Source organism: Ascaphus truei, chromosome 3 (genome assembly GCF_040206685.1).
Source record: "Ascaphus truei isolate aAscTru1 chromosome 3, aAscTru1.hap1, whole genome shotgun sequence".
NCBI lineage: Eukaryota > Metazoa > Chordata > Amphibia > Anura > Ascaphidae > Ascaphus > Ascaphus truei.
The window spans coordinates 401998927-402011337 of NC_134485.1; the positions used below are offsets into that span (position 1 = coordinate 401998927).

At 44.4% G+C, this 12411-nt stretch overlaps 1 protein-coding gene across 1 annotated transcript in view; it reads right to left on the reverse strand.

Annotated features, from left to right (window-relative positions):
• Positions 1-12411, reverse strand: part of TYR (tyrosinase) — a 75724-nt gene that overhangs the window by 35537 nt on the left and 27776 nt on the right. The window contains exon 4 of the mRNA XM_075592554.1: positions 6892-7073. Within this exon, the coding sequence (XP_075448669.1) occupies positions 6892-7073 (182 nt within the window). The remainder of the gene's footprint in view (positions 1-6891; positions 7074-12411) is intronic.

Consider the following 12411-nt stretch of genomic DNA (forward strand, 5'->3'; position numbering starts at 1 on the left):
ACACAGGGACAGGCAAGGCAAAGCAACACAGCAGGAACAGGGACGTGGGAACAGCAAGGCAACAATGAACTATGCTCAGCCAAAGAAGGAGTGAGAGAGCTGAGCATATTTGAGAATAGGCAGCCAATGAGACAGGGAGTAGAGTGGAGGAGCGTCTACTACAGAGACAGGGATAGGCTGTGAGGTTCAGGAGACAGGTGAGAGAGATCAGGAGTGTGGACACGCAGCTGGGGAGCGGTGCACGAGCGTCACGTGTGCGCACCATGCAGGGCGGCCGCACGTCACAAGCGGGGGCGGAGCAAATCTCTGTGGAAGCATTGAAAGCCCTCCGTGTAAGCTGCAGTAGAGTATGCAAAGCATCAGGAAAGGAGGAAGCACGCCACGGGAGACATGTTCCCCGATTCCTTACAGACCGGGACTAAGCCCGAAAGTCCTGGAACTGATCTCAGCATGCAGTTCCTGCCACCACCTCTCTTTCCACTCTGGAGGTGCTGAAATCCCTTGACCGGGAGCAAGTACCAAATGTCCTGGTTCTCTTTTTTCGGCTTGTAGTTCCAGCCGCGACCCCTATTTAGAAAATGTCTTGCCTTGAAATTTCTGAAGCCGTGTCTATTTCTCTCAGAGCATCTTTTGGTCAGTTCAAATCTGCCACTGCTGTCTTGGTACTTAGAATCTCCCGAGCTGTTTGGCTGCTAAGTTTCTTATAGGATTTTAGTCCCATTCACAGAATACCTCAGCCAATCAGAGTATGGGAATTTTGCCACCAGCCTATCAACGTTTTGCCGGTACCCTGAAGCTAGGCGTCCACGTTTTCAATTATGCCAAGGGGCATGCGCCAACCTGGCACCTCTGCCTTTTAGCATATTGATCCCCCCGCTGGGGTTGGGCAAATGTTCTCCTGATAGCCATGATGCATGCCAGGACATGAGTACTCAGGACGGGCGGAGTACCAGAGTTATCCTCAACACCTTAGCATCTCTGTGGCTTTCAAGTCCAGGAACAGAGCAGACTTATTGGCAACAACTTGGTAGCCAGCTGGGCTCTTGGAACCCTGGACTTAGAAATACCCACCTCATATACAGTGCACCAAGCATTATACATTTTAAACATACCCGTTTAATAAAATATACTTGGATACTGTGTCTTGCTAAAAATGTCTAAGTCCTTCTTTGGTGCCAGGGATAGAATAAGAATGTGTACTCTCTATTCTCACTAGCCATATCCCTGCCACACTACAAAAACCTGACTTTACATGTTTACACAAAATAACCTCACAGCTTTAGCTGGAGCACCCCCCAGAACCCCTGTACCAGGTTCAGAGGTGACTTGGGCATGAACTGGTCACCCCCCTTTAGACTAGGGACCTCTGTACCATTTTGGGGATACCTTGATACCCTATGCCCCTTTTACCTTTCTGGTTTGTGCTGAAGCAGAGACTCCTGGCGGTGAGCTGCACGAACGTTTTTAGGGTAGGATTTTGACCGGAGCATTGTGCTTCAATGTATCCTACCTGATTCCTGGCTATATTTTTTGTTTATCCTGTAACTCTGGAACCCCGCTACAGTACCTAGCCACAATCTGTAAAGATTTTCTCCGCAAAACCCACCCTGAAACTCATAGCCTAGCAATCTCTGCTTGCTGGCACTCCTGGAAAGGCAAAAACATAAAAATAATTTTTCGCATATTTTACATACAAGCACGGTATTACATACACGACAGTCAGGTCCAAGAGCTGAGACTCTAGGACCCCTAAACATGGATCAGGGGCAACGAAGTGGGCTTGACCTTTATTAGTGAGCCTTGTTACCAATTCACTGTCACATAATGTACCCCAGAAACCTGATCCTGTGTCCCCACTACCATCGGCAGACAGCTCAGCCCTTGTGTTACCAGCAGGTATCATGCACCACATGACCAGTAATGGCAGAATCTCCCAGAGGGTAGAGGAAACACTGTTACATAACTAAGTAAATATTGAGCTTTTTCACTCTTTTGCTGATCACTAATGATAGTATGGTGGCATAAATACCTGCATAACTTATTTCTATAAACTCTCATCCTCACATCTCACATGCAACTTCACCTCCCTGCAGTGTAAACCCCTCTAACCTCATACCCATCCTCGGTCAACCTCCTTCCCTTCTCCCCTTCCTCTGTGCCCTTTAGAATGCAAGCTCCATTTCTAGCAAGTTCCTCTCTGTGCATGACTTCTTTTTATCTCACTCTCTGTTCCTCCATGCTACTATTGAGACTTGGCTCCCTCAGTCTGACTCTGCACTGGAAGCTGCTCTTTCTTATTGTGGTCTCACACTCACGCTCTGATGGCAGGGGTGGAGGAGCAGGACTCCTCAAACTGTCATTATCAAACCCTTCCTATCCCACTCGTTCCTGTCCTTCCTTTGAGGCTCACACTGTCCAGCTTTTTGATAAGTCTCCGTGTGGCAGTTATACTGTAATGCCCACGGTTATTGTAACACAGGCCTGCACAACATATGGCCTGCGGGCCGCATGCGGCCCGCCTGGATTCCCTGTGCGGCCCATGATGTCCCCCCCTACAGCCCGCTCTGCAGACACAGGAGGGAAGGAGCACCAGCATTTTGACACGCTCCCCACCCCCTCCTGAGCCCGCTCTGCCGACACATTGAAGGAGCGCTAGCATCGTGATGCCCTTCCACCCCCCTCCCTCCCCCTGAGCCCGCTCTGCCTATTAGGGAAGGAGTGCCAGCAGTTTGATGAGATCCCCTGCAGGCAGAGAGGAGAGAAGGAACAGAGCTAAGGCCGGTCTGACTGCAGAGGATGGGGGCGGGGTTAGTGACAGTGGAGCCTGTTAGTGAGAGCAGGAAGTGAGGTGCCTGCTGCCAGGGACCAAGATGGCTCCCCCTCCATCCAGCATGTTCCACAGTGAAAGGTAGGACACCCCCCCTGCAGCTGCTCCTCAGAGCTAGTGTCAGTGTGTCAGTGGCAGTGTGGCTGTGGCAGTGTGTCAGTGTGGCAGTGGCAGTGTGTCAGAGTGTCTGTGTCAGTGGCAGAGTGTCAGTGTGTCAGTGTGGCTATGTCAGTGGCAGTGTGTCAGTGTGGCTGTGTCAGTGTGTCAGTGGTAGTGTCAGTGTGTCAGTGGCAGAGTGTCAGTGCGTCAGTGGCCGTGTGTCAGTGTGTCAGTGTGTCAGTGTGTCAGCGTGCCAGTGGAAGTGTGTCAGTGGCAGTGGCAGAGTGTCAGTGTCAGTGGGGTGATGTGATGTGCAGGGGGAGAGTGATGTGAGGTGAGGTGCAGCGGGGTGAGGTGAGGTGCAGGGGGGGTGAGGTGAGGTGCAGGGGTGGAGGTGAGGTGCAGGGGGGAGGTGTAGTGGGGTAATGTGAGTTGAGGTGCAGGGGGGAGGTGAGGTGGAGGGGGAGGTGTAATGGGGTGATGTGAGGTGCAGGAGAGTGATGAGATGTGAGATGCAGGGGGGAGAGTGATGTGAGGTGAGGTGCAGGGGGGAGGTGCAGAGGGGGTAAGGTGCACAGGGGATGAGATGTGTGTGGTCTGCAGGGGGGTATTGTGTGTTATGTGGAGGGGGTGTATTGTGTATGGGTGAGGGGGAGAGATGGGGGTGTGAGATAGAGGCTGAGTCTCGCAAAGGTTGATGATGAGGGGTGCTGGGGCAGATATATGAGGATGATGAGGGGTGCTGGGAGAGATTGATGAGGGGGGCTGGAGGAGATATGAGGATGATGATGATGAGAGGTGCTGGGGGAGATATGATGATGATGATGATGATGATGATGATGATGATGATGATGATGATGATGATGATGATGATGATGATGATGATGATGATGATGATGATGATGCCCCTCTCGCTTTACAAGTTGTGCAGGCCTGTTCTAACACAAACCAGTGGTAATCGCCAAAAAGACCCAGGTACATCCAGGTACATGCTGGATATATGCCTTAAACCTGCCTTAAACTAGACCCAGCATTTCTGCATTGATTAATGGCCCATCAGTTTAACAGCGGGGGTCCCTGGCAGTCTCATTCAAACTGAATGGGACTGCCAGGGACCCCTGCTGTGTTAATCCTATGGGTCATTAGTCAATGCAGAAATGCCTTCAACTTGCCTTAAACTAGCCAGGTTACACTCAGCACATACCCAGAATGTAACCGGGCTAGTTTAAGACAAGCTTTAGAATACTCGTGGTCTCATCTGTTTATACCCCACCTACTGCTGCAGCCAGCTTCATTCTAACAGTTACCCGTAATTTTTCGGGGCTTTTTTTGGCTGGCGCCGAACTTGGCCGTGGGCCAGCCGTATCTTGGGGCCGCGCGCGGCCCGTTTCCCCATTCAGCGCTAATGCGTTGAACAATGGGAAGCGCCTGCGGCGCCAGGAAAAAAAAACCGGCCACGTCAGTACGGGGTTTAAATTACCCGCGGTGCAGGCCGCCTGAGAATTAGTTTAGCCGCCACTGTATCTCTACTCATCCCCCTTCTGTCTTTCTCTCTTTGAATCCTGGCTATACAGATTTCTCTCCTCTGACTCCCCTTCTTCTCAGGAACCTCAATTACCAGTATTGATGACCCCTCTCTCCCTTGGGATTCCCACTTCTACTCTCTAACCTCTTCTTTTGGTCTTCACCAATGGCTTCAGCCAACAGCCACAAGGATGGCCACTACCTAGACCTGGTTTTTACCAAACACTTTTCTCCATTTCTTCTCTCTGACCATCATCTTCTAATTTTCTCTCTCTCACCTCCACCTACCCCTCATTTCTGCAGAGACCTGCGTTCCATTAACCTACTGGCTCTTGATTCCACTCTACTCTCATCCCTATCTTCCCTCTGCTCTGCTACAGACTGACAACCTGGTCAGGAACAACATCTCTGCCCTATCCTCCTCTCTTGATCTAGTTGCCTCTTTTTTTCTCTTCCACTCTGACCCTTCTAACACTGGCTAAACTGCCACACATGCATGATCCGCTTATGCACTCACTCCTCTGAATGCCTCTGGAGGAAATCTCATGCTCTTGCAGACTTCCTTCAGTACAAATTTATTCTATCCTGTTTCAACTCAGCCAGCTCCCAGGCTAAACAAACCTACTTTTCATCACAAATCAAAACTCACAAGTCTAGCCCACGCTGACTCTGCTCTGATTTTGACTCTATACTCAGACCACCATCTGTTACCGGTCTTTCCTCCTCTATTTCACCTCAGGACTTTGCTGACTATTTCAAGACAAACGTGGATTCCATTCGTCATGATATCCCCTTTGTTTTCTCCTCACATACTACACCTCTTCCTAACTCTCCTCCTGCCTTCCTTGACTCCTTTTCTCTGTCACAGAGGACGTGTCAATGCATGTCTCTTCTCTACTACTTGCCCTCTTAACCCCATTCCTTCTCATCTCCTTAACCTTCTTTATCCTATTCTAATCCCTACACTCACACATATCTTCAATTGTCTCCCTCTACTCTACTATATTTTCAGCCTCCTTTAAGCAAGCAACAGTTATATTCCTTTCTCAAAAACCAACAAGCCTAGCTCTTCTCTCTAATTATCGCCTTGTCTTGTCTTTTGCTTCTAAACTCGTTGAACCCCTTGTGTTCTCTCATTTACTTCATTTTCTCACCACCTACTCTCTTAGATCCTCTACAATCTGGCTTCCACTCTGTTTACACCACTGAACAAGCCCTCACGAAATAACTTATCACCTCCATGCTGCAAAAGACAAAGGTCATTAAACTTTGTTACTATTATTCAACCTCTCTGCAGCCTTTGATACTGTGGACCACCCTCTCCTTCACATTCTCCATAATCTTGGTATCAGTAAAATAGCTCTATCTGGGATTCCCTCTTACCTCTACCATTGTAATTTTAGTGTCTCATTTGTCAACACCTACAATCTCTCTGTGGGTGGTGTACCCCAGGGGTCTATCCTGGGAGCTCTTTTCTTTTCACACTCTCTAGGTGACCTCATTAGATCTCTACATCCACTAGATCATCCTGGATGGCACTCCGTCAACTCAAACTGAACATGTCAGACAGAACTCCTCATACTTGCTCCCAAGCCTGGCCCTACCGCCCCCTTTTATATTACTGCTGGCAGTACCATAATACATCCAGTATCACACTATACAAGATATACATACTGTACATATGTGAGGATTGGGCTCAGGCTCCGCTTCAGAGTTTGATTCAGACTTGCTGCAGGTTTACCTCATCAGCACCTGCTGTGTGCACACTGCATAGCAACTAATCAGTGCTCTGGTTTCACTATCAGTCCCTGCTGTCCAGCAGATCACCAATTGGCTGTTCATCCTTTATATGCTCAGCATTTGCCTCTGCAAATTGGCTGAGCAAAACAGTTTATTTCTTGTGACTTTGTGCTGGTTGCAACCACTCTGTTATACCTTGTCCTGCCTTGCTTTGCTTTGCCTTTCCTTACAGTTCATCTATACCTCGACCTACTATGCTGCCTTCTGCTACCCTCGACCCCATCTATGTGACCTCTACTAACCTCCAGTCTCCCCCCCTCGACCATGGCGAGTATATCTACTACCCAACTTCTCCTACCCTGAACCGGATATACGACAATGAGCCTGCACACGTGGCCTCTCGGCTTGGGTCGGTGTTTAATAATACCCACCTCGTCCTTGCGGTAACGTCCTGTTTGTGGCGAGCACTCGTTACAACATACTGTACATACCACACTCTTTTGGCTAGTGCTATCTAGGTCATTGTATTGGGTAACGTTTTATTAAAATGAATGCTTCACATAATTAATCAGGATGATTTTAATCTGAGTGAGTTTATTAGGCATCAGCATGTTATTTAATATTAGTTTTTCATTAAAGTACTACTATATTTAGTTTAATAAGTATATGTTAGTGTGGTTTTTAATAATAAAAAACAGTACCTGTTTCTGTCAAATAGTCATAATCATATCCTAAATCTCTTGATGGGTTAAAGAATTCTCCATTAGTATATAGTGGAATAAAAGGAACCATATTGTATCCACGATTGTGCCCAATTGGCGCACTGGATTCTGGGTAAACCGTCAATAAGGGTTGGTGTCTTCTGAGCCATTGCTCAAAGATGCTGTTTAAAAGAAACAAGTTACATTAAAATACATTTTATTTTTTAAATTCAAATTTAAAAAATTAAAACGCACTAATAGACAAACAGAGCTACCCTCTGCAGAGCAAACCATTTTTTTGGACTGTGTGAGAATATAAAAAGAGATCTTAGTAACCATTCATTATTTGCAATATCACAGTTCATTAAGAATGGTTTAAAAATTGTTATTTTTTTTACTTTACTTTGCTTTCTCATCTGAAATATTACCAAAATGCCATTATACAGGCCTACTGATATACTTGAAGTACTGTACTTGTAAAAGTACTTGCGATACGAAACGCATAGGAGAGCTGTGTACCTCCTATTTTTAACCATGTCTTAATAAAGAAAAAACAAATTTGGATCCTTTCCTCTGGCCGTGCACTGCTTTTTTCAACATTTACTACTGAGAATATGTTGGGGAAAAAATGTGACACCATACAAATGGAACAAAGGACATTTATACTGCAATCTGTGCACTCATAAACAGCTTCTTTTCATGCAGCACAAATATTTCAACGTCATGTCTTTTTTTCTATGTTATTGTCTGGTTCATTCTAACAAATTTTAATGTTTTCTCCAATGCCGCCAATGAAAAACATTCTGGTAGAGCAGGAGGGAATAGGCCTTCAGTAAAACTGGAAGCAACACTACAGGAAGGTAGGTAAAGTCACTGTGGGGGAGTGCGATGATAGGCCCTATCTAGATTCAGTATTTGACTACGTCGGGATACAAAAGGTTAATTTGAGTTTCAAGTTACATCTTAAAAATATGTTTTTTTTTATGAACTTGAAACAATTTCTGGGGTCAGGCCAGAATGACCCCAGCATGTTCTGTGGCTGTCTAAAAGTGGGGTTATCAAAGAGCAAACCTGGTTTGGGATTGTGAGGGAGGAGGAGGAAAGATTAAAACCATATATCCACAACTCTTTCTGATTGTGAAAATAAACAGAGCATCTTTAGATAACTGAAAATAAATTCCTCAAGGGATCTGGGTAACGCAAGTGGGTGTTACCAGGAAGACATTCCACGTCTGTGTAAGTTTACTTAATAGAAGATATTGTGGATCCGACATCATTCACAAGATCAACAAATATATCTGTGTAACTTCTGCGATCAGACAAATCAAATGATGCCAAACAAGTCCTGATTATGAGGGTGCAAAAGTCAGATATTTGTTTGCCCATTACACTCAGGAGTAGCCCTGTCCAGACTAATATATTTGCCTAGGGCAAACTCAGCCAAATGTGATTAGGTGGTTCAGAATATTCTAGGATTTACAGAGATAGCGTTTTAAGAAATAGAAGACATATTTTTAAATTTAACAGAAAAAAGTTTCCCCCATGCCATAAAAATGGCATTCGAGATGGATGAGTGGGAAAATCGAACTTGCCGAGGAGGGTGGGCTTAGTCTGGTCCCATTGTAAAGGTTATAGATATAAAAAATAAAATAAAAATACAGCTTAACCCCGTTATAGCGGTCCTTTTTTTTTTTACATTTTTTTTTTGTGGTGGTACCGTGTCCGCCGGAGGGGGGAAGCTGCGAACTCTCCCAGCGTTCCCAGACCCGGCGGGGAAGCGGCAACAGCACAAAGCACTTACCCGGCATCTGGCAGCTCTTCTCCCTGTTTCTGCTTCTGCTTCCACCTTGCGAGAGCAAGCTCCCTTAAAGAGACAGTGTCTCTGTGTGTGTGTGTGTGTGTGTGTGTGTATATGAGTGTGTGTCAGTTTGTCTGTGTGTGTGCAGTGTGCAGTGAGTGTATGAAGTGTGCTGTGAGTGTATGCAGTGTGCTGTGAGTGTGTGCTGAGTCTGTGCAGTGTGCTGTGAGTGTGTGCAGTGTGCTGTGAGTGTATGCAGTGTCCTGTGAATGTATGCAGTGTGCTGTGAGTGTGTGCTATGAGTGTATGCAGTGTGCTGTGTGTGTGTAAGTGTGTGTGTGTGTGCAGTGTGCTGTGAGTGTGTGTGTGTGCAGTGTGCTGTGAGTGTGTGTGTGCAGTGTGCTGTGAGTGTATGCAGTGTGCTGTGAGTGTATGCAGTGTGCTGTGAGTGTATGCAGTGTGCTGTGAGTATGTGCAGTGTGCTGTGAGTGTGTGCAGTGTGCTGTGAGTGTGTGCAGTGTGCTGTGAGTGTATGTAGTAAGCTGTGAATGTATGCAGTGTGCAGTGAGTGTGTGCAGTGTGTGTGCAAAAAAAAAAACTTTAAAAATATTTTTTTTAAATTCGGGGTCCACGCTCAAACCGCGTATAGCCGGATCTGCGTTATAGCGGATCGCGCTATAACGGGGTTGAGCTGTATTTGGTATATGAAATTAGAATTTAACACAAGTAGTGTTCTATGCCAACAACACACATGAAAGCTCATATTTCAAACTCAAGACCTTCTGAGAATCACAATACAGATGTAGCCTGTCTGTAAGTTTAGTTTTCCTTAACTAAAGTCTGGACATCAATCGTTTTGTTTTGGAGATGTCTTCAACTAAATGTGATGTATAATGATTACATCTGGAGACAGCTCTTCGTGTTGCTATTCAAACCTGAATTAAACAGGATATGCCAGACAGATTTCTGATTTATTTGTTTGAAATTCATCGCCTATCCGCCATATGGCACAGTGAATGTGTTAAGTTAGTGAGTCTATGTAGAGTGCTGTAAGTCTCAAGCAGGTGCAAGACTGATCCAGCAATATACTGGAATTCATTACAATTCCTCATTGTTTAATGGTCTTCCCCATTCAAGACCTTATCAAAATTTGTTTGTTTTAATATTTTGTTGCAAAACATAAAAGTTCAATGTCTTCAACTTATACAATAGTTAGACGTTCTGGTCACTCACACCTGAGTTTTTCGTGAGTTGAGAAAGAGTGCAATGTCAATTGCTGTAGGGAAACCAGATTGTTGTCTAATTTGTCTACTATATTCAGAAAATTAACGATGCAGCAGATAAGAAAGCCACTGTATCAGAAAATATAGCTATCTCATTGCCAATTATGAATACTTCAGGGATTCAGTTGACTCTAGTAAATGGAAAAATTCAGTGCGCTTTACTTTGTCAATTAATGATTGCTTCATTCACATCCCTCCCCAATCCAGGTGTGACAGAAGGTTTTGGGGTATTGGAACCATCCTTTGAGAATATGTTTGATCATGGAAACTTCAGAAGGAGAAGAAACGGGACCAACAGGTTGAATTATACGTTGCAATCGGACACCATCTGAAAATCATCGTGAACAGCAGCTCCAACCTGATTATTCCTTGACAGTTCCATCTGGTAACCTGGTCCTACCTGACTACTATCTACAGCAGCCGAACCTTGATTTTACCTCTAATGCTCAGTAATTGGAGAAGGAACAGAAAACATTACTTGTAGCTAGATGTTTACATGTGAGACAACATTTGCGCCCACATGAATAGTTGCCACATAATTAATTCGTAGAATTAGAGCATTCACTGGCAACATCCCTTAACCGACTGGGGGCCAAAAATATTTAGGGGTAATATTAGGAGTAATATACAAGTAACGTATAACAGGCCAAAAATATGAAGAATATTTTGTTACCGGTAATGTTTTCTGTTCCTTCTCCAATCAGAATGAATATGAGGTAAAAGGTAGAATTGATTGCCTTTCAACTTTTGTAGTTTACCTCATATCATGCTCCTGTGGCCCCCAATATGTGGGAAGAACCATTCGTACTATGAGCACTAGGTTCTTGGAACACAGGAGAAATGTTATTAATGATAACCTAGCCCATAGTTTGTCCAAACATTTTTTGACCAAAAATAATAAAGACCCATCATCCAAGACCATTGGAGGCTTGGAGAGTGTTCCGGTGTCCCTGTTGAGGGGTGATAGATTCAGGAGGTTATGCCTTAGGGAGACTTTCTGGATCTATACATTAGATACATTGTCCCCCAAATGTTTCAATGAGCATATTAACACCAGCGCACTCATCCAGCCTCAGTTTTTTGGGGTTTTTTAGCACGTTCTTTGGCCCTATCATCCCTCTTTTTTTACAGGATATTATATTGTATTATGCAAGTGCAATGTATTTATTTATTTATATTTTATAGTATATTGTAATATGTAATGTATTTTATATCATATTGTATTTTATATTATATTGCATTTTGCATTGATTCATTGTATGTGCTTGGACTGAATCTATATGATGATTATTTAGAAGCTATGTAGATATTTTGATGTAGATGCTTCAAAACAGATACATACACAAACATAACTGTATATTTAAACCATTTTATATTTATCATTCAGGTTTTATACATGAATTCAAGTCTTGAATTGTTGCATTGGTGACTTGTTTTGTAGTTCCCTTAGTTGTCTGTTTCTTTTCTTTTTCAGCCGTTCTGTTGTAGATTTGTTGGTGTGCTTGGGATCCTTGTCCTGTTGAATGACCCAATTTCGGCCAAGCTTTAGCTGTCGGACAGATGGCCTCACATTTGACTCAAGAATACTTTGGTTTCCAGAGGAGTTCATGGTCGACTCAATGACTGCAAGGTTCCCAGGTCCTGTGGCTACAAAAACAAGCCCAAATCATCACCCCTCCATCGTGCTTGACAGTTGGTATACGGTGTTTGTGCTGATATGCTGTGTTTGGTTTTCGCCAAATGTGGCGGTGTGCATTGTGGCCAAACATATCCACTCTGGTCTCGTCTGTCCAAAGGACATTGTTCCAGAAGTCTTGTGGTTTGTTCAGATGCAACTTTACAAACTAAGCCGTGCTGCCATGTTCTTTTTAGAGAAAAGAGGCTTTCTCCTGGCAACCCTTCCAAACAAACCATACTTGTTCAGTCTTTTTCTAATTATACTGTTATGAACTTTAACATTTAACATGCTAACTGAGGCCTGTACAGTCTGAGATGTAACTCTTGTTTTTTTTGCAATTTCTCTGAGCTTTGCACGGTCTGACCGTGGGGTAAATTTGCTGGGACATCCACTCCTGGGAAGATTGGCAACTGTATTGAATGATTTTCACTTTTGAATAATCTTTCTCACTGTAGAATGATGAACTTTAAATTGTTTAAAAATGGTCTTATAACCCTTCCCAAATTGATGGGCAGCAACAATTGCTTCTCTAAGATCATTGCTGATGTCTTTCCTCCTTGGCATTGTGTTAACACACACCTGAATGCTCCAGACAAGCAAACTGCTAAAACTTCGGCTTTTATAGAGGGGGTTACACTTGCTGATGATCAATGAATCAAGGGCATTTGATTAGCAGCACCTGTCTGCTACTTAGCATCTTAATTCATATGGAAGCAGTACGGGAGTTTTTCGTTTTTCACACATAGCTTCTCCATTTTGGC